The sequence below is a fragment of the Peromyscus californicus genome, unplaced genomic scaffold, assembly GCF_007827085.1.
Source record: "Peromyscus californicus insignis strain IS unplaced genomic scaffold, ASM782708v3 Scaffold_4__1_contigs__length_199733344, whole genome shotgun sequence".
In the NCBI taxonomy this organism is placed as follows: domain Eukaryota; kingdom Metazoa; phylum Chordata; class Mammalia; order Rodentia; family Cricetidae; genus Peromyscus; species Peromyscus californicus.
This window is the reverse complement of record NW_026294562.1, coordinates 14,626,138-14,652,303: the sequence shown is the minus strand read 5'-3', so window position 1 is coordinate 14,652,303 and position 26,166 is coordinate 14,626,138. Positions and strand designations below refer to the sequence as shown.

At 47.5% G+C, this 26,166-nt stretch overlaps 1 protein-coding gene across 4 annotated transcripts in view; it reads right to left on the bottom strand.

The window, feature by feature from the left end:
* Positions 1-292: 292 nt before the first annotated feature.
* Stn1 (STN1 subunit of CST complex) overlaps positions 293-26,166 on the bottom strand; it is a 40,441-nt gene continuing 14,567 nt past the window's right edge. For all 4 annotated transcript variants that reach the window (XM_052763453.1, XM_052763452.1, XM_052763454.1 and 1 more), the window contains 6 exons: positions 16,623-16,790; positions 15,686-15,809; positions 13,517-13,688; positions 9,539-9,661; positions 6,228-6,300; positions 293-1,358 (listed from right to left, as the gene is read on the bottom strand). In XM_052763453.1, the coding sequence (XP_052619413.1) occupies positions 1,201-1,358; positions 6,228-6,300; positions 9,539-9,661; positions 13,517-13,688; positions 15,686-15,809; positions 16,623-16,790 (818 nt within the window). In that variant the 3' untranslated portion in view covers positions 293-1,200. The remainder of the gene's footprint in view (positions 1,359-6,227; positions 6,301-9,538; positions 9,662-13,516; positions 13,689-15,685; positions 15,810-16,622; positions 16,791-26,166) is intronic.

The window sequence follows — 26,166 nt, the reverse complement described above, 5'->3', positions numbered from 1 at the left end:
AACTCCATGCAGATCCTATTTAGCCGAGACCCTTCCGAGCACAGGGAAGACAGCTGGCTGTGTCATCCCTGTGAGTGAGGCGGCACCAGAGGTCGGAGGAGGCCAGGACAGGAAGGGATCTCCAGTTTGAACTCTGGCTTGTGACTGTAGAACCGCTCATCCACATAGGGTGGAACAGCTCCTGGGCCCGAGGGATTTCCAGCTGAGCCATCCCGACTCTGTGACGTCAAAAGCCAGCACAGCAGACTCAGGCAGATGTACCCTCTGTGAAATGACTGTAATTAACTCCAAATCTCTCTCCATACTTTATTTCTGCTGGCTGGATCTACCATTTGATGTTAGAACAAGCCTACTACATAACTCAGATGTTTTCTCTACCTTGTCATTCTGAGCAAAAGTACGACTCCGCCACCTGTCTGGGCACATACCAAGTCTTCGTCTGGATGGCAAGTTCTGCACACTCAGCAGCAACCTGGGAAATAACAGCACCAGCCAGACAACCAGCTGGCAGCCTCTTCCATCTTCAGGGGCACCAAGGGACCACACATTCAGCTGTGCACCTCCTGGAGTGCAGGAAAATGTTCTGAGACAACTTTCAAGTCATAGGGAAAGAATCAAAATGCCAGCCGAGTCTCAGATCCTTTTTGTGTCCAGGGTAGATCTGAAAACCTCAGCATCCCAGGTCTTCGGCCTCACTGCTAGTGCTGCAGCCTCAGGAACCAGAGGCAAATGTCAATCACTCCAGGAGACTATGTCCCTATGTCAGCTTTTAACACACAGGGAAGCCAGTGGGAATGTATCTGGTAGCACGGAGTCTGAAAAAGTTTTCAAGCAATGTTGTCTGGCCATTGCCTCTCCAGTTCCAGATGTGCAGGAGCCTCTACCCTAGGATGTCCCTCTATCAAGATAGGGTCCCTAAGTTCAGACACAGTGATTAAGCCAGCAACACTGTTTACTCCCATTCTGTTCTGAGTGACACTAAGTCCAGCCAGGAGGTGACAAGGACAGCTTGTGTATGTCATGGCTGATATCAAAGCCATTTATCCCAGGGACATAGCAAGTAGAAGGAAGCCAAATCCTATTTTCCCAGTGACTATAATAGAATTTATTATGAGGTTAAATATATACACGTAAGTCCCTGTACAATGCCTGTGAGTAGAACCCGGGGTAAAGCCGCCTAGCTTTGGTCCGCAGTTCTGCTCAGAAGGCAGTATAGTAGTGAGCTCCAGTGCTCACGATGTCACTCTGGTCCTCCAGGAACTCCAGCACCTGCTGCAGCACAGCCTTGTTCAGGTCCCAGCGGAGGTTCAGGTGCACGCAGCTCAGGATATGCATCAAGTGGCATCCCTTCTCCACATCTATGGGCAAACACGACCGTGATGTCAGGCCCTCCTCCATCCCTTTCCAGGCCTCCTGAGCCAGCACTGGCATCACGGCAAGATCCAGGATGATTCTTCTCGAATCAAGGTCTGAGGTGTACTGGTCTATGTGATCACACAGCCAGAACCAGGTCCAGGCTCTACATGCATGCCTCCACACTGACAGAGCCTACTTCTCAACGCTCTGATCCTCCATATTCAAGGACTCCAACCAGTAACTGTATGTCCTGACAAACCCTTTCCTCTGGTACATGGCACCGCACCCCTGGCTTCACAGGAAGTGGCCTCTGGAGACTCACAGCAGAGCTGGTCTTTCTTAGAGGTCCTGACTTGATGGGGTCCCACAGCCAAAGGATTCCTACGTTTAGGAAACATGCCTGTCCATGTTTCCTCTCCTGGCTCCCACTGGGTCATATCTGTAACAACTATAGTTTAGTGACCTTTGCCTTTTGACCCCAAACTAAGGCCATTGGGTACCCAATGATGAAAGCTGAGGGCTGACAACCCCCTTCCTTGGCTTTCCTCCTGAGAGTTGGGGCCCTCGGGGATCATTAATTCTACTTTCATGGGTTAGCATTCTTTTTTTTTCCTACCAAGGAGACTAGAATAGACTAGAACAACAGAAAGTGAGAATGCACTGCATTATGTTTTGTCACGTTACTTAGTGCAGATGTCTTGTGACATAAACATTATCCTGAGTCAAAAAGAAAGGCTGGAGAGATGGCTCAGAGGTTAAGGGCACTGGCTGCTCTTCCAGAGGACCTGAGTTCAATTCCCAGCAACCACATGGTGGCTCACAACCATCTGTAATGAGATCTGGTGCCCTTTTCTGGTCTACAGGCATACATGCAGACATAACATTGTATATATAATAAATAAATCTTAAAAAAAGAGAAAGAGAGAGAGAGAGAGAGAGAGAGAGAGAGAGAGAGAGAGAGAGAGAGAGAGAGAGAGAGTCCTTCCCTTGGAGCTCCAGCTCTGGCATGAACCAGCTGATGGGCATTCATGTGGTAACAAAAGGGCCTGAGGTCCCAGGATGGCACTCAGTGAAGCATAGTTTGACCCTCATGTGCTTTGCAGCTTTGAGCAAGTCAGAGCACCCCACAAAACCAGTTCTCTTCTGTTTGTTGGTTGTGGGACAGGGACAATCTTTTTGTGGTCCTCCCATGGGCTAAGGTCCTGAGCTAACAAAAATTAGATTGCGACCTCTAGTGGCTGTGCCCACTCATTACTCCCCAAATGCTGTCATTTTAGAAGCCCCAGCAGTTCCACTGTCTGGATACATGGGTGTCCTTGGGTTGAAGGGCTGACGTCTTCCAGTGAATCTAAATGAGAAGAAGCTTATGTGCATGTTTTGTGCTTAGTTTTTCTACTCGTGAGAACATTTTCTGAGTAAAAAGACATTTTCAATGTAGAACTCTTTTTAGGATAATTTACCACTGTTATACCACGCTTAAAGCTGAAATCCAGGGTTTTTAACCTCTAAGCCACCTATAATAGAGAAAAATCTACACAAAGATTCCGCCTGAAATTGCTAGTCCCTGTTTCAATATTCAGCTAAGGGGTAGAGAGCGAAGATGACCCTTCAGGACCCTAGGCTAGAGGTAAGGGCTATCAGTCACTGTCCCACGGGCAAAGAGAACCTCACTTTTCTCAGCTCTCTCCAGCCTAAATTAGGACTCAACAACTTGTGACCTTATTCTCATAATGATCCTTCAGGTAGACACCACTGTCACCTGTTCTGTAGCTAGGTTCTTTCTGATGCCACATGCTGCCCACTTTCAGACAAACCCCTCTCAAGGGGACCTAAAACAGGTTTAGTGTAGACACTTTCCCTGCTGTGGTCTCAGCCTTTGTTCAGACACCATAAATGAACAAGGGGCTCCAGCCCAATGCTTATTTTATATGAAAGGTAAGAGATGAACTAAAGGCCCAGCAGGAATGACTAAACAAATGGCCAGCTAACCTCTCTGGACAACCGTGGAAACCATGCAGCTGTTTACAAGTTTGAGGCCCTTTTCTATGTACAGTGGAATTGCCAATGAGCTCTAGAAGTCAATGCTGGGTGGAAAATGCAAGGTGGAGACAATACAGATTACAGGCTAACCTTGAGTTTCTAAAAAAAGACAGACTCTGTGTTTGCCAGTGCCTGGAACATCCCTGGATGGATGCTGGCTTGGTGCAAGTGCACGGAGATCCCTGGACAGATGCTGGCTGGGTGCAAGGGCACAGAGCATCCCTGGATGGATGCTGGCTGGGTGCAAGTGCACGGAGCATCCCTGGACAGATGCTGGCTGGGTGCAAGTGCACGGAGCATCCCTGGACAGATGCTGGCTGGGTGCAAGTGCACGGAGCATCCCTGGGTGGATGCTGGCCTGGTGTGGAGAGGGTATGGTATCTGACTTCTCTGTGCAGTTTCACACTGTCTGACATTTTAGGATCTGCATACATTATTATTTAGGAACAATCCTCTTTAGTGCCACCAGTCATGACAACAGGAAGACAAGTGGTCACAGCCAACACTAAGAGTTTCTGTGAGGTCTTGCACCAGGACTTTGTAACCTAGAATTAAGTTGCTGGCTACACAGATAGTGTAAGGGTCATTTGGACTATTAGGTGTCTCCACTCCTGGTTGTGAGCTTAGGAGAGCCCCTGACTATAAGGGTCATTTAGATTACTAGCCACTGCAGTCTTGGTTGTAGGAACTTGATGTAGCCTGCCCCAACAGATAATGTCAATCACTGGGATGTTATTTGAGCTAGGTGATTGGCCTATAGCTCTTAGAGGCCCTCATGTGTTGGGAGCACAGCATGAAGGTCCTTGAGCCCACAGATCTCCAGGAAAACCAGAATGTTAAGCGTGCAGGATTGTCTATCCAATGAGAAAGATGTAAAGCTTGTTTTTCCACTCAGAAATCAGGGAATTGGAGGAGATTAACAGCCCAGTGACTGGCATTATCACCAGGCTGTAGGTCCACCCAAGAAAGAAAGTGTGAATCCCTTTCATTTACTTTACAGGTGCCAAGCTATAAGCTTTTCGTCTCAATTTCAACCTAAGCTGAGGGGCCTGGGATTCAGAGTAGAGGGATGATTCTTGGGACCACAGCACCTCCTCACCCCTTCTGGCTGGGAACTGTGCAAAGCACTACTCCTTAGACAGTGGACATGCTTCCTCTCTTAACTAAAGGGGGTGGGGACAGAGACTGTAACCCCAGCACTGTGTGAGTGTGTGTGTGTGTGTGTGTGTGTGTGTGTGTGTGTGTGTGTGTGTGTGCGCGTGTGGAGAGCGGGGGTGGGGACAGGAGATAGCTGGAGCACGTTGGTTGCCAGCCCACCTCCAGATTTAGGGAGAAAGAGAGAGAGCAGGACACCGAGAGTCTTCTTTGGAGTCCATGCACACACACGTGCACACACGGGTGCACACACACCCCAGAACGGGGAGGGAGGAAGAAGGAGATGGGGAGGGAGAGAAAGAGAGTGTGTGTCTCACTCTGTTATCCCTGGCTGCCCTTGAGCACTCACCATCCTGCCTCAGCCTTCTCAGTGCTGGGGTTACAGGTCCACACTACCATGCCTGCTTTGGGTGCTTTTATTATTATTCTGAATAAACTGAACAACACTCATTTACTAAAATAAGAGATTGCTTTGAGTTTTTTTGTTGTTTTTTTAAATATTTACTTATATTTTATGTGAATTGGTATTTTGCCTGCATATATGTCTGTGTGAGGGTGTCAGATCCCCTGGAACTGGAGTTACAGACAGTTGTGAGCTGCCATGTGGGTGCTGGGAATTGAACCTGGGACCTTCGGAAGAGCAGCTAGTGCTCTTACATGCTGAGACATCTCTCCAGCTCTGGTTGTTTTATTAAAAGACTGGTTGTTACACACATTGGGTTCTGATCTCACTGGGTCCTAAACAACAGGGTGGGTGACGCAACCCCACTCTACCTGTGACTCAGCCTGTCTGTCTGGGTCTGAAGGGAGTGATGTCTTCTCCAGAGAGAAAGGAAACAGGATGGGGGCCTAGGGCTAACAACCCTTCCTGTTTCAGGATCATGATGACATAAGGATTTGTTACTGGCATATGTTTACAAGGTAGGCTCTGAAAAGTCACCTTGAAGACTGACAAATCCATACAGACTCAAAGGTAAGACCCATGTTTTCTTTGTAATGAGCGTGAAATTCTTAGCCATGTTGTCACACTAGCTACAGTGTCGGTGTCTGGCCGCTAGAGGCTGATATTTGTAATGAGTGTGAAATCTGTACCCATGTTGTCACACTAGCTACAGTGTCAGTGTCTGGCCACTAGAGGCTGACCTAACCCCACAAAACCAGACTACTTTCCAAGCCATTTCATTTATAACTTACCAGTTTCCAAGATGACTGAATTTCATTATTCATGAGCCATAATATCGAGAACCAGTCTGCCCCACCCTAAAAGGCCTTGATGTTTGAAATGAGGGGAAATGTCAAGTTAATGTTTAAAGGCACGGGTAACAAACATTGCAACTGAAGACATGGGGACGAGGAGCCCATCTCAAAGCTAAGCATGGCGGCTCGCTTCAGTGTGTCAGAAATCCCGGGGAGCTTAGCTGTCAGCCTCCAGCTTGTTCCCTACAGGATCAGAAACCCCACGGGTGTTTAAAGGTGCTCTAGTGTTGACTTCTCCATCTAACCAAAGTCCAAGTGACTATTCGAGGAGAACGTGTGTGTTAAAGGAGAGGAAACTGAGGCTCGGAGAGGACAGAAGCCCTGGCTGTCTTCTTCCTGAACATCCTGATTCCATCTAGTTCTGGGGAGGGAACCCTGGATGCACCAGCTCATCACCATCTGTACCTTATGCCACTTACGATTTGGTTTCTGGCACTCTTCCTTAACGATCTGGTAGATCTTTTGGTGCAGGTCTTTGTCCTTGTTGGTCACCTGGAGAGTCCAGCAAGAAAACATGGTTTGGGAACACAGCAGTGTGTCAATCAGAATTCAAATGAACATGAGGAACAGTTCTGCAGATTCCATGAAAATTACTGCCCCCGCCTGCCTCCCCACCCCCCCACCCCCAGATTGTGGTCCTGATGTTAGGCTTGGGCAACTCAGCTCTGTCCCTAGGTATCTGAGTCACTCTCAGGAGCCAGTTCATCGGGGCCAGAAGGTAGAGAACAACTAGAATTCTGTGCCTTGAAGGGGCAGTTTTCTTCGTACACACTTGTAACCCACTCACAACATTTCCCTTATTGCTGTGGTGTTTTTGAAGGAGCACAAGTGCTCAAAGCCTCTGGCCTTCATCCCAGCACTCCTCCCTCTCCATCCCCATCATCCCAGCACTCCTCCCTCTCCATCCCCATCATCCCAGCACTCCTCCCTCTGTCCCCATCATCCCAGCACTCCTCCGTCCCCATCATCCCAGCACTCCTCTGTCCCCATCATCCCAGCACTCCTCCCTCTCCGTCCCCATCATCCCAGCACTCCTCTGTCCCCATCATCCCAGCACTCCTCCCTCTCCATCCCCATCATCCCAGCACTCCTCCCTCTGTCCCCATCATCCCAGCACTCCTCCCTCTCCATCCCCATCATCCCAGCACTCCTCCCTCTGTCCCCATCATCCCAGCACTCCTCCCTCCGTCCCCATCATCCCAGCACTCCTCCCTCTCCGTCCCCATCATCCCAGCACTCCTCTGTCCCCATCATCCCAGCACTCCTCCCTCCGTCCCCATCATCCCAGCACTCCTCCCTCCGTCCCCATCATCCCAGCACTCCTCCCTCCGTCCCCATCATCCCAGCACTCCTCCCTCTCCGTCCCCATCATCCCAGCACTCCTCCCTCTCCGTCCCCATCATCCCAGCACTCCTCCCTCTCCATCCCCATCATCCCAGCACTCCTCCCTCTGTCCCCATCATCCCAGCACTCCTCCCTCTCCGTCCCCATCATCCCAGCACTCCTCCCTCTCCGTCCCCATCATCCCAGCACTCCTCCCTCTGTCCCCATCATCCCAGCACTCCTCCCTCTCCGTCCCCATCATCCCAGCACTCCTCCCTCTGTCTCCATCATCCCAGCACTCCTCCCTCTGTCCCCATCATCCCAGCACTCCTCCCTCTCCGCCCCCATCATCCCAGCACTCCTCCCTCTCCGCCCCCACGCCTGTCTTGTATTTCTTTAGTTTCTCTTCTTCTAAACACAAGGAAGAATTAAAGAAGAAGTGGGCATGAGAAAGCTAGCAAGGCAGAACATCTAGTTTATCGAAAACGCCCTCTGTCCTCGTAGGCAGACACAACCATGGTTCTTTCTGAATGAGCAGCAGGTTTCACGCTCAGGTCCAGCAGGAAATACAGTAACAGAAGAGACGGGGGGGGGGGTGGGGGGGGGCAAAAGGGAAGGAAGGAAAGAGGAAGAGGGAGGAGGGAAGACAAAGGGAAGGCGGGGGAGGGAGGGAGGGAGGGGAAGAAGGTAGGAGGGGAGTGGCGAGGAAGGACGGAAACAGCATATAAAAGGGGGGAGGAAGAGTCCAGCCTGTGACAGCTCAAGCCCTGGGCGGTAGAGAAGCCCACGGACGGACGCCTGTGAGACCTGACTTACAGAGCAGGCCACGGGATGACTTTTAACTGAGGAGGTTAGTGTGAAAAGAGTGTGCGGGCAGACAGAAGTGTGGGTACTGCTATGATAACTATGTCCAGCAGGGCCTCAGGAGAAAGGAAACGCACAAATCAGGCGTGAGTGGAAGGGGAGGGTCAGTCACAGAAGGGGACACGGGATCTGTTCCTGTTTGACTACCCTTCCAGCTCACGGTGATTCACAGGAGGAAGTGCCCAGCCCTGCCACACCTCGCCTGGGCAGCTGCCCTGGCTCCTGCTGCTTCACAGGGAGGGCTGCTCTCTACAGACCCTCAGAGAGGCCACCCCAGAGAGCAAGGAGGCACAAGTGTCCAAGAGGACTCCAGCTGAGCTTCCCTGCTTGGCTTGACAACGGCCAGCCGCCATGTCCTCCCATCCTTGGGTGGACAGCACTCCTGTAAGAGCAGACTGCCTCCCCCACAAGTTACTCAACACAGTGGAAAACCCCTCCCACTGAAACAAAGGAAGAGGAAATGCCCTGCTGAGGAAACCCCTAGTGAGTCTGACAGCAGTGAGGCCCTCCAGCCTGTCTCCAGGAGGTTCCCCTTCAGCCACCTCTGCAGAGGACATGGGTGGTTCCAGGAGGCCTAGCATAGTGCCTCCAATATCAAAGGTAGGCAGCAAGAGGCAAACTTTTAACTTCAAAAGAACGAGGCAAACGAGCAGCCATGCCCGTTCTCTGTGGGGAGGCAAGGCCTTCAGGGAGGCTGACCGGAGGTGCCACCCGAAAACGCTCTCCTTCCTGGGTCAGTCGTGGGAATTCTGACTGAATTCACAGAGACAGCCACGGAGCTAGGCCAGGCAACACTATTTGTGATAACAAAAGTCACACAACACCCTAGTGTTTGTCAAAAAAGAATGGCTAGAAAGTCCTGGTGAATACTCATAGTGCAGAACCAAGGGTATCAGGAAGAGCGGGGTAGATTCACAGGTACTGGCGTGCCAGGGTGATGGGGGTGGACCACGGTTCCAAAAGAGGTGCCGCGTGTTACTGCAGCAGTGGGACATCTCGTAATGCCTAAGGCCGGTTTTGGTTGTCCAAACATGGGAGATGCTTGGTGCTGAGTGGGTAAGGCCAGGGATGCTGGTACGCACTCTACAGTGTGCAGGAGAGTCCCTGACTCTCATCTGACCAGTGCTGCTGAGGATAAGGATTTCTGAGTTAGAAGATGATTGCTTTTTCAAAAAATAAAACAAAAAAGCCATAGGAACATATTTCTAAATTATTCATCTGTCAATGCACAAATAAATATTTAGAAGGATACTAGGTTTCAAGAGGCTGCATGGGTCGGGTGTAGTGGCACATGCCTACAATCCCAGCACTGGAGAGATGGAGGCAGAAGGTTATGAGTTCAAGGCCAACCTGGGCTACAGCTCAAGACTGTTTCACAAAACCAGTGGTAAGAGTTAGATTTCGAAGAGGTAAAAGCTAACATGCACTTCTGACTTCTACGCCTCCTGAAGATTATTTTAGAAACAAGTAGGTAGGCGTTCCTAAGTAGCAATGTGTATGTAATGGAAACTACAAAGAGGAACTTAAGCTGCAGATCTCTTACGTAGTACAGCTTATCATAGCCACCATCTTTCTGGAACAGGAGTCCCTTTTCCCGCAGCAGCTGTATAGCATTCTTAAACACACTGTGAACTGTGTTGGAAGTGGTGCTGCTCTTGGATCCCACCTGCACAGGGAGGAAACAGAAGTTAAGTTTCATCTTCCATCACCTACGACTAACTCCCCAGACTGACTGGTTTATGAATTCACCCAACAGGCTTTGCTTGTGCTGAGTCAGCGCACTCTAGGCCTGTGTCCGCTGAGCAGGCCGGTATTTAGGCACTGCCGGAAGTCTCTCTGGAGGGTCACACCTGCTAACTGTTCCGTGCCTCAGTTTTGATGTGTCTGTTCACAGCTTTGCCTTCACACTGCTGGACAATCTCACATGCGCATCAGCTCCCTCCTCTGAGAGGCTGGGATAGCCGGAGGAGGGCATGCAGGCCTAGGGGAGCAAAGGAGGCTCAGCCGTGACAGGGAGGGCAAAGCAGACTCCATCGGCTCTCGGCAACTACAAACAACACGGAAACATCCTTCCAGAGACACTTGCCTCACGTGACTTCAGGACGTGCTTCCCAGGCTGGTTTAAAGACCTCCGTCCTGGGAGCAGGGCCTCCAGGGGTCTCTTCTGGAAAGCCAGCAGCTTCCTGGACTGAGATCTGTGTTTTGCTTGTCATTTTCAAAGGAACAATGACAGACATGTGCGATTCAGGAAACCAAAATTGCTCACAGAGTGAAGCAGTGTCTTGGGGCTCAGGCCCTGCAGGAACCGGGTGGCTTCCTGAAATATATATAGTCTGCACTCCCAAACAAACTCAGCATTCATCCAGCTGTCAGAGAAACAATGGTTTTGCAAGATCTGCTTATCAGGTTTCTGGATTTGCTAAGAAGGGTGATGCTTAAAAAAAAAAAATCAGAAGAAAGAAAGAGAAAGGGACTTGAGCTTCCGTGAGTGATAATGGGACCGCCCAAGGCTCTCGGGTTTCTGTGTCGTTGTGAGCATCTGCGGTCTCCCAGGGTGCTGCTAAATGGAATTCAGGTGAGTGACACTGACCTCCCAAGCAGTGCAATTCAACCGACTGATTCATAATTGATGGAAGAAATCGTTTTCAAAGAAAAACAAATGCAGCACCGGATTGGATTCCTTTCTTTTTAAATACGCAGCACTGGGCAGGCACAATTTTCTGCCCTAAGCTTCTTCTAAAAGATACCACTCCACAACTCCCCCATTGCCCATTCTGACTGGGGGTCCTTAAGTCTTCCTAGTTCATTGTAGGCATCGTGGCTCCACATGAAGGTGGGCTTCACTACTTAGTAATGTTTCCTCGTAGCGGGCGTGGTAGCACATACATGAAGTCCTAAAACATAAGAGGCTGATGCAGAAGGACCATGAATTTGAAGCTAGCCTAAGTTATATAGCAAGTTCCAGGACAGCCTGGACTATAGAACAAGATCATGTCTCAAAAGAAAAGGAGGGCCTGTGAGATGCTGAGCGGGGAAAGGTGCTTGCCTCCAAGTGAAGGTGTAGTAGAATATTGTTTGAAGGGGTGTGGCTTTTGTTTATGTTGTATTTGTTTAACTCTGTGAAGCTGTGTTACTGTGCCTGTCTAAAACACCTGATGGTCTAATAAAGAGCTGGCCAATAGCAAGCCAGGAGAAAGGATAGGCGGGGCTGGCGGGCAGAGAATAAATAGAAGGAGAAAAGTGGAGTGAAGGGAACTAGTGAGGAGCCAGAGAAGGAGGAGGACTCCAGGGGCCAGCCACCCAGCTACACAGCCAGCCACGAAGTAAGAAACAGAGAAAGGTATACAGGGACAGAAAAGGAAAAGTCCAGAGGCAAAAGGTAGATGGGATAATTTAAGTAAAGCTGGCTAGAAACTAAGCCAAGCTAAGGCTGGGCATTCATAAGTAATAATAATAAGCCTTCGTGTGTGATTTATTTGGGGGTTGGGTGGCGGCTCCCATCCCTGAAAAAGAAACAAACAACAGCATGAAGGTATTTGCTGCCAAGTCTAACAACATGAGCTTGATCCTTGGGCCCCAAATGGCAGAAGGATGGAGTGGAGTCTTGCAGGTTGTCCTCAGGCCTCTACACACTCATTGTGGCATGTGCACAAGTGTGTGCACGAGTTAGTGCATGTGCACACACACACACACACACACACACACACACACACACACACACACACACACACACACACCATGTAATTGAAAAGATGTTTTAAAAGGAAAAGGGGAGAGAAGACAGGGAGGGAGGGAGTTACTGGCCACACAGTGAGAGCCATCAGAAGTCCTAGGGGGTCTTTGGCTCTGAGGATCTTCTAAATGATAAAATGGAAATATGGCCAATGGGAAGTGGACAGCTGGAGAGACAAGGCTGTTTAGAGGCAACCTTGGCAAAGAACAAAGCTCTCAGCCATGACCTTCTCCACCTGAGTGTTTTCTGAAACACTAGCCCTCATATCTCTGTATGAAATCCTGGGTCACTGGGCACACAGCCTGTTGCCAGGAAGAGGTAATTAGGCGTGTGAACAAATCCAAGAAGCAAGGGTCAGGCAGGAGCTGGGGTGGTGAGATGGTACCTGTTCCCCCAGCAGCATGCCGAATGAGATAGGACACTCAGAGCAGCCTGGCTGGTGATTGGAGGACTGGAAAATGTCAGGACAGCTGCAGAATGGAGACTGAGTATGTGTGAACTCATCCTTGGGTACAGGTACTGAGCGTTTAGATGGTGGCAGACTCTACCAGGAAAGAATGGAAAGATGAATGGAAAGACGCACTGCTCACTGAAGACCTAGGTCTCCCGAAGAAGACCACAGTGTGCTCCCATGTGGATGAAAAGAAGGGCTGTAACCACCACTGCCAATATGGGCTCAGCATATAGCCAGGTACATGCTCAGGAGACTAGGATGGTGCTTGACCCAGAGACCAGGAACAGGGTGGGGGAGAGGATGGGAGGGAAACACACTTGTCACTTTCTGGGACCATCTGGATTTTACAAAACTGTCATTCATTAACTATAGTCTGCTTTCTCCAGTCCTGTTGGAGGCTGTGTAGAGAGCAAAGAATAAGACAGAAGGTCCTTTGCTCTCACAGGCCTTACATTCTGGTAGATGAATAGATATGCTAGTGACATCACAGACCAGGATGTAACTGACGGAGGGCGAGTACCCATGGCGCCGCACACAATGGGGTCAGAACACAGCAGCGCAAGTGACATTCAGATACAGATCTCTGAAGACAGTGACAGGCAAGCAGCAATCAGAGAGGGTGAGGAGGCCAGGAGATGATCTGTGAGCTGAGACTACACAGTTAAAAGGAAATACGTGAGTCACACACAACAGCAAAAACCCAAGAACAGAAAGGCAAGGAAAGCCTAAACCCACAATTTCTAGTGAGTCTTGATTGCATATGACAGAAACACTGAACAACAAACCAGCCTGGGGACATGAGGAACGCAAGACTGGGCAGAGGTGTCACCAAGAGCAACAGGAAAGTTCTTGAACTTTTTAGTTATGAACGTGACTGAATGCAGCTTGGCCTTCATCTGAATTCCTACAACACGGCAGAGTAACCTTTTCAAGGAAAAGATCAAGTCATTAAAGCCCTGGTTCAGGCATCACCTTGCTGGCCAATCATCATCTTGGAGGGAGGATGATTCTCTCCTCTTACCTCCCTACCCTCCTTTACCTGCTCCGAGATTAAATGCCCATCTCAGGGAGTACTGACAGCGAGGTGCTGTGACCTCAGCCTGCTGCTTTCTCCTCAGACATTAAGTGCAATGTGATTAAGGAAAGGGCGGACAAGGGCAGACCCAGCCGCATTTCAAATTCCTAGTGGTCAGTGACCTTTCCAGAATAGAAATGGCACATGCTAGAACCGGGACCTCTGCTTTTGGATTCCACCCCTCGAGTCTTCCCGCCAGTCACTCATGCCCTCACCCTTCAGGTGCAGGCTGAGTCCCCCATGAGCATGCCACACTTACCTGGTCCGAGCAGGCGCTGTGAAGCACAGGCTGGCTGGCCAGGGACTGCAAAGACTCCACCATTTCCAGTTCCTGCTGGTAGAAGGTCTGCACTTTCTTATCCTGGAGGAATTCTTTGATTTTCTCACTCAACAAAGACGTGAGGCCGGCGAGATCCAAAGTGCCCGTATTGCTGCAGGGGCAAAGTTTTCAAACGCCTTGCAGAAACCATCACCTCTGCTCCTCTTGGTGCATAAAACCAAGAGCTAGCTAGGAGACACCATGCTACACTGGTGCTTGTTTTTTGCTGCTGTTGTTTGGGGGTTTTGTTTGTTTGTTTCTTTACAAAAGGGCCATCGTGTGGCTATGGTGAACTGCACATATTGACAGCCATTCAGGATAGAGTATAAAAACAGGTCAAGAACAGCATGGAGGGGTGACCATTACTGTGAGGGGGAGAAGAAATCCCACTAAGTAGCTAAGTGAAATTCATGCTGTGTATGCACAGAATAAAGGCATCTAAAGGGAACCATGGCAACCCAGGAACACTGCTAACCTTTGGACGGTAGTGGTTGGAGACAATTTCCACTTTCTGTGTTATAAACATCTACTGTTTGAAAATATGACTGATTGTATACATAATATATTTACATGTTAAAAAAAGTTAAAGGGCTATAGCTCAGCAGTAGAGCACTTGCCTAGCATGAGTTTGGTCCTGGTTCATTCTCTAGCATGGCAAAAAAAAAAGTGTGTGTGATGGCTATGTGTGTGCCTGTGATGGATGTGTGTGTGTGTGCACGCACGCACGCGTGTGCACACATGCGTGCATGTGTATGTGTGTGCGCATGTGTGTGTGTGTATGTGTGTGCACTGTGTGCACGCAGAGGCCAGAGGAAAACACCAGGTGCCCTGCTTTATTGCTCTCTCCCTTATTCCCATGAGACCAGATCTCCCATTGAATTTAGAGGTAAAGAAATGGACAGCAAGTCCCAGTGACCTTCCTGTCTCCACCCCTACACTGCTGGGGTTACAGGTTTGCTCACCAGCCTGCCCAGATTTTAATATAGGGCTGCGATCTGAGCTCAGGTCATCACACTTGGGGAACATGCACCTTTACCCATTCTGGCTTCTCTGCCCCCAACCCAATGAAAAGTATCCTTCCTGTGATGGCTTGTTTTCTGTCAGCTCGACACAAGCTGTAGTCATTTGAGAAGAGGGAACACCCCAGCAGAGAAAAGGCCTCCCTAAGACTGGGCTGCAGACAAGCCTGTAGAGCATGTTCTTAACTAGTGATTGATGGGGGAGGGCTCAGTCCTTGTGGGTGTGGCCACTCCTGGGCTGGTGGTTCTGCATTCTACAAGGAAGGAGACTGACGAAGCCATGGGAAGCAAGCCTGTAAGCAGCAGCACCCCTCCGTGGCCTCTGCATCAGCTCCTGCCTCCAGGTTCCTGCCCTGTTTGAGTTCCTGTCCTGACTTCCTCCAATGATGAACAGTGATGTGGAAGTGTAAGCCAAATAAACCCTTTCCTCCCCAAGTTACTTTGGTCATGGTGTTTGAACACAGCAATAGTAACCCTGACTAAGGCACCTCCTCACTTTGCCCTCCCAGCTAGAAGCCACCAGGAAGGCACTGGTAAGTGATTTTCTTTATCTCATTTCATATTTTAGCCAATGCCTATATATTCATATTCCTCCTAGGCTCTGTTTGTTTATTCCACTATATAGGAATAAAATCTGTCCTGGTTGAGAACAACCCAGTTGTTTTTGTTGTTGTTTTATGGTGGGAGCTGCAGGATCAGGGTCGTGGTAACCCGTGGCACAGTATTTTGACTGTGAAAGGCCTTGGTGCAGTTTTATCCATGGTTCTCACCTCAGGGTTTGCCATGTTTCCTGATCTGTGAGTTAGAGTATTTCCTCTAATTTGAAAAAGTTTCAGCTACCATGCAAGTATTCATCTGTGCTCCCCTCCTTTAGAAACTCTAATTATAATATACTTGTGTTTCCTTCACAACCCTAGAACGTCTATGCTACAGTCACCTTCACTTTACAGGAGAGGAACTGAGGCAGAGAGGACTGGAGCCCCACAGTCCTCAGTCGAGTATTTGTGGATTTATCCTGTCACCAGCATCCGGCTCCTACTGCTCGACTCGCTGCTGCCCTTGTGTTCTGAAGCAGTGACGGGGAACTTACCTCGGTGCCTCTTCGTCCTTCAGGGCTGGGTTGCGGAACGGCTGGTCATACACTCTCTTGTAGAGCACAGGCAGCTCAAGCATCCTTGCAATTTGAATGTTCCACACTGGATCGTCCACCTTATCTAACACCCCAGGAAAAGATGCCACAGAAGACACTGAGAGTACTTCTTTCCACATCCAAATCACTGACAGGACAGTAGTCCAGAGTCACAGAACAGCTCCCAGCCATCCCTTGAGAGAGAAGGCAATCCTCATGTGGGACAGGCACATCTGGGGTGGGGCAGGGCTGTTATCATCAATTTCTGTGCTATGCTGATGTCCTACAGGGCCAGCCCTTGAGATCTATGTATTTATTTAAGACAGGGCCTCCCTATGTAGCCCTGGCTAACCTGTAATTCATTATGTAGACCAGGCTGGCCTCAAATGCATGGGGATCTGCTTGCCTCTGTCTCCTGGGTGCTGGATTGAATATATGCATCCCCCATGCCTGGCTGCTTTTGAGATTTTCCACTGAAGACCAGCCAGCACAGTGCAAAAGGGTGATCCGGGACTATTTCTAATTAGCTATTTTCATTAAAGTTAATGGGCTTAATGGTGCTCAAGACGTTTCCATCCTTTTGAAGAACTGGAACGCTCTGCCCTAATGGACTGACATTTAGAATTTCAAAGTACTTCAGAAACGGTGGTGCTGTCCAAATAAACTCACCAACTATATAGAGTCAATAATTCATTCTTTCCCAATCTACTTCTAATTAACATTCTTCAAAATACAATTTTAAAATGCTGTTTTCCTAAAAACAGCATGCTAGGCATAATTTCCCCATTAGAATGAAATCGTATGTGAACTTCTGCAAGTCTGACTTGGAGCTAAACAAGCGTTTACAGAGCACACACCCAGAAGAGCAGCTCGTCTGGCAGAAACTCCCCGTGCTTACAATACATGGAGGCACGGATTTCTCGCTCTTCTCTGAACATGTGCACGTAGCCTCTGACGCGGATAACATCCCCAATTTCTATCTTGGTTTTCTGCTCAATGGTCTCCTGCAATTTCTTAAGCTGTGAGGTCACGCTCAGCTCTCTTGCAGTGCTTGGAGCAACTGGGTCTGTCGGGGCCAGGAGAAAAGAGAGGTGTAAGCAAGTGTCCCTCCATGCTGGGGACACAGTAACCAGCACATTGTTCTCCTGATGAAGTGCTCTATCTCATGACATCTCCATATCTTTTCAAATCCTCTACCCAGAAGCATAAGCTCTAAGTATCCGAGAGCAGAACACAGGGAGAGGACTCTGGAGTGAGGCCAAGTGGGCAGGTTCCAGGGGGGCTGCACTGTGTCTTCCACCCCGCACCACCAGTGCAGAGGGCTCTGTGCAGCCCTGAGCACCACGTGCTCAGGAGCAGTTGGGGGCCATAGCCCTGCACAGCCCTCTTATTCGTCGACTTTATATTGTTTTGCAGTACTAGTACTGGTGCAGAGACCTTGTCCCATCTACCGGCGTTCTCCCTCACATTGTGCGGGCTCTCTCCTTCCATCTTTAACCTTTACCTCACGGTGATGAGAAGCTAACGTACATTCAACCCGAAATAATCTCTGCCACTAACTTACTTCTAAATCGTATCAAATAAGAACCAAGTTAAGTAAGAAGAACCCTGACCGTGTGGTGTACAGGTGTTCTTCTACGGACTTTATAATATACCAGCACACCCTGACCGTGTGGTGTACAGGTGTTCTTCTACGGACTTTCTAATATACCAGCACACCGTGACCGTGTGGTGTACAGGTGTTCTTCTATGGACTTTATAATATACCAGCACACCCTGACCGTGTGGTGTACAGGTGTTCTTCTACGGACTTTCTAATGTACCAGCATACCCTGACCATGTGGTGTACAGGTGTTCTTCTATGGACTTTCTAATGTACCAGCACACCCTGACCGTGTGGTGTACAGGTGTTCTTCTACGGACTTTCTAATGTACCAGCACACCCTGACCGTGTGGTGTACAGGTGTTCTTCTATGGACTTTATAATGTACCAGCACACCCTGACCGTGTGGTGTACAGGTGTTCTTCTATGGACTTCATAATATACCAGCACACCCTGACTGTGTGGTGTACAGGTGTTCTTCTATGGACTTTATAATGTACCAGCACACCGTGACCGTGTGGTGTACAGGTGTTCTTCTACGGACTTTCTAATATACCAGCACACACTGACCGTGTGGTGTACAGGTGTTCTTCTACGGACTTTATAATATACCAGCACACCGTGACCGTGTGGTGTACAGGTGTTCTTCTACGGACTTTCTAATATACCAGCACACCCTGACCGTGTGGTGTACAGGTGTTCTTCTACGGACTTTCTAATGTACCAGCACACCCTGACCGTGTGGTGTACAGGTGTTCTTCTATGGACTTTCTAATATACCAGCACACCGTGACCGTGTGGTGTACAGGTGTTCTTCTATGGACTTTATAATATACCAGCACACCCTGACCGTGTGGTGTACAGGTGTTCTTCTACGGACTTTCTAATGTACCAGCATACCCTGACCATGTGGTGTACAGGTGTTCTTCTATGGACTTTCTAATGTACCAGCACACCCTGACCGTGTGGTGTACAGGTGTTCTTCTACGGACTTTCTAATGTACCAGCACACCCTGACCGTGTGGTGTACAGGTGTTCTTCTATGGACTTTATAATGTACCAGCACACCCTGACCGTGTGGTGTACAGGTGTTCTTCTATGGACTTCATAATATACCAGCACACCCTGACTGTGTGGTGTACAGGTGTTCTTCTATGGACTTTATAATGTACCAGCACACCGTGACCGTGTGGTGTACAGGTGTTCTTCTACGGACTTTCTAATATACCAGCACACACTGACCGTGTGGTGTACAGGTGTTCTTCTACGGACTTTATAATATACCAGCACACCGTGACCGTGTGGTGTACAGGTGTTCTTCTACGGACTTTCTAATATACCAGCACACCCTGACCGTGTGGTGTACAGGTGTTCTTCTACGGACTTTCTAATGTACCAGCACACCCTGACCGTGTGGTGTACAGGTGTTCTTCTATGGACTTTCTAATATACCAGCACACACTGACTGTGTGGTGTACAGGTGTTCTACGGACTTTCTAATATACCAGCACACCCTGACCGTGTGGTGTACAGGTGTTCTACGGACTTTATAATATACCAGCACACCCTGACCGTGTGGTGTACAGGTGTTCTTCTATGGACTTTATAATATACCAGCACACCCTGACCGTGTGGTGTACAGGTGTTCTTCTACGGACTTTCTAATGTACCAGCACACCCTGACCGTGTGGTGTACAGGTGTTCTAATGTACCAGCACATCAAAGCCTCACAACTGCTCCCTTCTGCTAACTCCATCTCAGAGATGAGAAACTTGTGTCACTGAGAAGTCAAACAACTTGTCCAAAATAAAACAGCTGGTTAACAAGGTTGCAGGCTGTTCTGCAGTGCCTGACTGCGGAGACTCTGTGGTTATACTATGCTCTCTGCTGCCTGCCTCATAGGATATGGCCATTTTCTGGAATCAGAGTGGCTAATTAAAGACCCAATGCTCTAGTCTGCCTATTGTAATTCCAATATATCTGAAGCTACACAACTCAGCATTTTGTTATTGCTTTGGTTTTTGAAATGTGGTCTTGCTATGTAACCCCAGATGGCCCTGAACCCTCTACCCCTGCTTTAGGCTTCGGTGTGCTGAGAATAACTCAGTCTTCCACACAATATAATATCCTGTCATGTTAATATGGCAGTTACACAGCTGCATACTTCTTCCCTTTTGAAGACTCCATTTTGATTTTTACTCCCTGCCTAGGGCAGGTTCAGCATGGAGACCTGCAGTCACAGACGCCTGACTTGCACATCAACTGGGCCCTTAGCTCTTGTGACACCTCCTTGTGCATGCTGCTTCTCCACTCTCAAGTCCCTCTCCCCTCAACTGAATGAATCAAGGAGACAAAGGTAAGGGCAGTCTATTGCACACACACACACACACACACACACACACACACACACACACATACATGCATGCACGCTCACATGCATACACATGGCTGTCATGCATGACTCAACTTTGCATACCATGGACAGAGGAAGTGACAACCATGTGCTATTTGTGACAATCAATGACTGAGTGCTCTAGACAATTTTTTTTCGTTGGGGACTTTCACTGAGTTTACAACCTGTCACTTGTTACAATGTTTGACAGAAAAACCTCACTCTGCATTCACACACGACATTAGCAAAGCATGTGTGCTCACAGCATCCTCACTAACCTGTCATAGCAACCTGGACAAAAATGAAACAAAGCCCCATCTGTCAAGTTTTCTTTGGCAAAAGGAACTGGGTGTGGTGGAGTCTGGTGTGACTCCAGCACTGGGGAGGTGGAGGATCAGGAGTTCAAGGCCAGTCTCAGCTATGCTGTGAATTCAAGACTAGGTAGGTTACAAGAGACCCTGTCTAAAAACAAAACCACTAAGTAAATTAAAACAAACAGCAAAAGAAACCATGTATGATATTTGATGTTTTGTTTATTAGGATCTAATGTAGCCTAGTCTAGTCCAGAACTTGATACACAGCAAGGGTGAGTTTGAACTCCTGATCCTCCTGCCTCTACCTCCCAAACGTTGGGGTTACTGGTTTGTCCCAGACACTGAGCTGTGTTTATACAAGACGACAGACTCCGTGTATGTCTTGTTGCAGATGAAGCTGCTCCACTGGTTTCATAAACTTGCAGCAAACCGTGTACATCATGTTCATCACATACACTGCCCACTGCTGTATTTTAACATTTATTTCATTCCATTCTGTTGCATAAGTACTAAAAAGAATCCTGATTTTTGAATCCACTCTCTTGTTGCTCCTGACTGTTTTCAGTGATCCAGCAGCTGGGGACTTGCTAGAACATCGCATATTCACTGGGATAGCTACACAACATGTTGTCTTCAGGTTCCTTTATGTGAGCTGAAGGACAGGAATCATGGCCAGCTCTTTCCAGATATTATTCTCTACCTGAAAAGATATTTGTTAAATGCTGATTTATTTCCTGTGCTCTAGTTTGCCCTTCCATAGGAGGAGTGATCTCTCTTTGGTCTTTTGAACAAATTTTCTGCTTTCTGACCAACCACAGTTTCGACAGTCACGGTTTTGTAACATGTAGCAAGCAGCACCAGAGTACACGTGCTGGACCAAGGCCCATAACACAGAGAGCACCAAGAACTGCGCATGCGGCAGCTGACACCTCGGAAACTAGATGCCAAGTATTATGGCTGCTTAGCTCACTGGGTTTCCATTGAAGATACACAAGAATCGCCTCTTTAAAGGCTGCTCCCCATGTTCCTATCTCCAGGCCCTCTTCTCCTCAATCTGACATTTAAAGGTATTTATAAACTTCACTGCCACTATGCAGACATCACAGGGATAATAAAAAGCCCTGGCAGCACCACTGACATTATCAGGCCAACAGCAGATCTGAGAAGAGAGACCCAGGCTTCATTTAAAGAGTGAGCCAAATTGATGAAAGAAGACTCTAGCGTGTAATTTAATGAATGTAATGAGACGGCTGGAGCCTGACAGAACTTCATTTTAGTAATCTATTCCATCCTGAAGATAACATTCTAATAGTGAGGACCAAGCTTTCTTAACTTTGCCCATAAGCTAAGTACAAATGGTACATTCAATGTAACATTCACAGAAGCTCACATTATATTCTTTATTTAACTGACTGGAACATAATTTTGACTCAAATTAAATTTTGTTTTTAAAAAATTGTCTTTTTTGGCCACCTTCCAATGGAAAGCTTTTAAACTTGGGGCAATTACATTAAAAGGAGAGAATGAGTGAGTTGGGAGCAATTTAAAAATACCTCTTCATGTGTAACATGACGAGAACCTTTCTAGGCTTCCTCCTGATACGCTTGCCATTCTCTTTATACTTGCTTCTAAATGAAGACACCCTGTAATTGCTCAGTGGTTCAACAACTCTCCAACTTTAGACATCTTCCTCTCGGTGTGTTCAGGAACAGCCATTCTGCTGATCTAAAACATCACTGTTACTAAGTACAGGAATTACATAGTGTTCCTGATCATGCCACTTCTTTAAAATGAGTGAATTAATCTGGATGTGGTGGCACACACCTTCGATCCCAGCAATGGGGAGCCAGAGGGTCCAGTGTGAGTTTGAGGTCAGCCAGAGCTATATAGTGAGACCCTATCCCCCCAAAAAGTTAATTTAGAAAACAAAAACAGTATCTAAACCACAGACCAAATCAATCTATAGCCTGTTTAGAGTTTCATTGGGACAGAGCCATGCCTGATTGTCCCATGTATCATCCATGGCCACTTTGTGCTAAAATGGCAGTGTCGAGGAGGTGAGGCAGATCATTTCTACAGAAAATATTTACCCTCTGTCCCTTAATAGAAAAAGGTTGCTCACCCTCCATTTAATTCAGGTATGGCTAGACAAACTGCACCTTCTGATTAAAGATTGTGAGTAATGCTATAAATCTGCAAATGACTTATAATGCTTCTGTGGTTTGAATGATTTTCTACCCTTCAAGTCACATGTGTTGGAAACTATATCCCAAACTGTACTAGCAGCATTCCATCACGGTAATGAAACACTGATTCAGACTACTTATGGAATAAAGAGCTGGGTTTTGGCTCATAGTTCTAGGTGTTCCAGTCCAAGGTCAGGCCATCTCTACAGTGTGTGATGAGAGTAGCATGTCATAGCAGAGTGTGTGCCAGAGTGAAAGTCACATACTGAGCCAGGAAGCAAGAAGAGACTAAGGCAGGGTATCATAATCCCCTTCGATGGCATGTCCCTAGTGACCTATGACCTCGCATTAGTTCCTATCTCTTATATGTCTACAATATTTTCCATTTCTGCCAACCCTGGGGACTAAGCATTTACAGGGACCTTTGAGAGACATTCATTCAGACCATAACAACAATACAAAAGTATTAGGAGGTGGGACTGAACGGGAGGTATTTAGAGGACAAGGACAGTGTGGACGAGTCAATGGTACTGCAAGCTCTTCAAGGGACTTCTTTCTTTTTGCTATTTTGCCATGGGGGGGAACATTCCAGAGGGGGCAACATTCAAGGAGCCATCTTGGAGGTGGAGACTGGCCTCTACCAGGCATGAGACCCTTCCATGCTTTACCTTGGATTTCCAACCTCCAGGACTGAGAAACAAATTGTAATAAATTACCTGCCTGAGCATTCTGTGTAACAGCACTGTAATGGTTAATCTTCATTGTCTGTAGCAGAATATTTTAAGGTTTTGTTTATGTTGCATTTGTTTAACTCTGTGAAGCTGTGTTACTGTGCCTGTGTAAAACACCTCATGGTTTAATAAAGAACTGGCCAATAGCCTTGATAGGTGGAGCTGGCGAGCAGAGAATGTATATAGGAGTAAACTGGGAGGAGAGAGCTAAGATCTAGCAGCCAGAGGAGGAGGTGGTCAGGGGCCAGCTACCCAGCTACACAACCAGAAAGCCATGGAGTAAGAATAAGGCTTACAGAAATAAGAGAACAAGAAAAGTCCAGAGGCAAAAGGTAGATGGGGATAATTTAAGTTAAGGAAAGCTGGCAAGAAGGAAGCCAAGCTAAGGCCGGGCATTCAAAAGGAAGAATAAGCCTCCATGAGTGATTTGAGAGCTCGGTGGTGGGTCCCCCAAGAAAAGAGCAAAAACCTCCAAAATATTCTGGCACCCCACGCTGGGCGCCAATTGTTGTCTTTTTTAAAATGGTGGCTGCCTTTTAAACCACAGCTGTCTGAATCAGCAACTGCAACTCCACTGCTATCAGCAGTGGTTAGACTGCAAGGGCTGTAGCTGGAGGGAATCTGTTCCCTCCGGCTCCAACTCTCGCAAAGCTATGAAGAGAACTTAACTCAACCTCTCTCCCGCTAAAGAACTCAAGATTCAAAGGTTGAGGTGGAATTCTACTCTTCAGAGAGGCTGAATAACAAGTAGCTCACCACCTCTCCTTGCTCTCATCCTCCAAAAAGTCCTCATGTGTCTACTCACCCCTCCTTATTAAACCCTTTCTTTTTTTTTTTTTTTTTTTTTTTTTTGTTGGTTTTTCGAGACAGGGTTTCTCTGTAGTTTTGCGCCTTTCCTGGAACTCACTTTGTAGACCAGGCTGGCCTCGAACTCACAGAGATCCTCCTGCCTCTGCCTCCCGAGTGCTGGGATTAAAGGCGTGCGCCACCACTGCCCAGCTATTAAACCCTTTCTTACCTGGCTCCTTCCTATCACTCCCTGTCAGCTAGTTGCTGACTCAGCCTCCTAACTGCAGGTGAATTTTTTAAAAAAATAATCTATTTAACTTTTATTTTATGTGCATTAGTGTGAAGGTGTCAGATCCCCTGGAACTGGAGTTACAGACAGTTGTGAGCTGCCATATGGGTGCTGGGAATTGAACTCAGGACCTCTGGAAGAGCAGCTAGTGCTCTTAACCACTGAGCCATCTCTCCAGTCCCTGAATTTTATTTAATAAAACACATCTTTGCATCATTAAACAAATATTCCAGAGCATAAACAAAAATAACACACCTTGAAATAATATTCTACAACAATTGTCAACTGGACTGGCTTTAGAATCCCCATAGAAACACACTCTGAGTGTATCTACAAGGATGTCTCCAGAAAGATGTAACCAAAGAAGGAATCCATCCTGAATGTGAGCTCTATCACCCCCCAGGCTGGGATCCCCAACTGAAGATGAACAAAAAGGAGAAAGTGAGTGGACAGAAGCATCCATCTTCCTCTGCTTCCTGCGGATGTAGTGTGACCAGGTACATCACTCACCTGCCTCCATGCCATCCCTGCCAAACTGTGAACTGAAACCTAACAGCCCTTAAGTTCCTTTTGACTATGCATGGTGGCACTTGCATTTAATCCTAGCAATCAGAAGGCAGAGGTAAGTGGATCTCTATGAGTTCAAAGCCAGTCTATACAGTGAGTTCAGGCCAGCCTGGGCTACACAGGGGACCCATGCCCCACACCCAAGTTCCTTTTGTAAGGTATTTTGTCAAAGCAATTGGAAAAGTCGTTACATAACCACAGACTAAGATTAGTAATCAACTGTACAAGAATCCCAATATCTGGTTGTCGTACAGGTTTATTTCTTGCCTTAAGTCTATCTCTAATGCCTCCAAGCAAAGCAGAGCCATGACCTTAGAGAGGTTCTCAATTAGGAGTAGGAATGCTAAAGTTACACAAAACTAGCTAATTTCTAAATCTAAGTACATTGGGAAACTAAACAAATGAGCATGCCATTGGTCAGTACAGCCAGAGGCAAGCTGGGAGTCTGACACATGACGGCAAAAACAAAGAGGAAATCTCATAAGCACGAGACATTCCTGCGCAACATACATCACAGACCAACAGAACAGGAGGTTAGATACTGGAGCGAGAAACCTGACAAGCCCACATGGATGCCATTATTTCCTGTATGTTACAAACAGAACAAAAGAGAGTCCCAGAATCTGTGACTTCTCAGAGCCTAAAATGATCGCTAACATTGCATAACACCCTTTCAGTTATTATGAACTGAATTTAATTTTTTAAAAATTAATTTTATGCCGGGCAGTGGTTGGGAACACCTTTAATCTCAGCACTTAAGAGGCAAAGGCAGGAGGATCTCCAGGTTCAAGGCAGCATGGTCTATATAGGGAGTTCCAGGACAGCTAGGGCTACATAGAGAAACCTTGTCTTGAAAACAAATTTTTTTTTAAAATATGGGTTGTGTGTACTAATGTTTTGCCTGAGTGCATTTGTATGTACCACACACACACCTGGTGCCTGGGGAAATCAGATGAGGGCTTTGGATACCCTGGAACTGGAGTTATGGATGGCCGAGAGTCACCACATGGGTGCTGGGAACAGAACATGAGTTCTCTGCAAGAGAACTTTAAGAGTTACTTAAGGGGCTGGACACATGTCTCAGTGGTTAAGAGCACTTTCTGCTCTTGCAGAGGACCCTGGTTGGGTTCCAAGAACCAACACGGTAGCTTACAATCCTTTGTAACTTTAGTTCCAGAGGACCCAACAAACTCTTCTGACCTCTGTAGGCACTGCATGTGTGTGCTATACAGATATACATACAGGTAAAACACCCATACACATAAAATAAATTAAACAAACCTTAAAAAATTACCCAAGAGGGCTGGGGGCTGTAAATCCAAGGTAGAACACTTGCCCAGCATGTTTATGGCCCTAGATTTTATCCCTAGCAACACAAATACACACAGACCAAAACAACCACGTGTGCGCGCGCGCACACACACACACACACACACACACACACAAAGCACCATTGAAATACATTCATGTAATTCCAAATGCTTCAGTTAGTCAGTGTGTTCAAAGTATAATTTTAAGATTTATGTTACTTAATGGCTAACTTCCAAAGGAATCCTACCCTCACAAGCTTT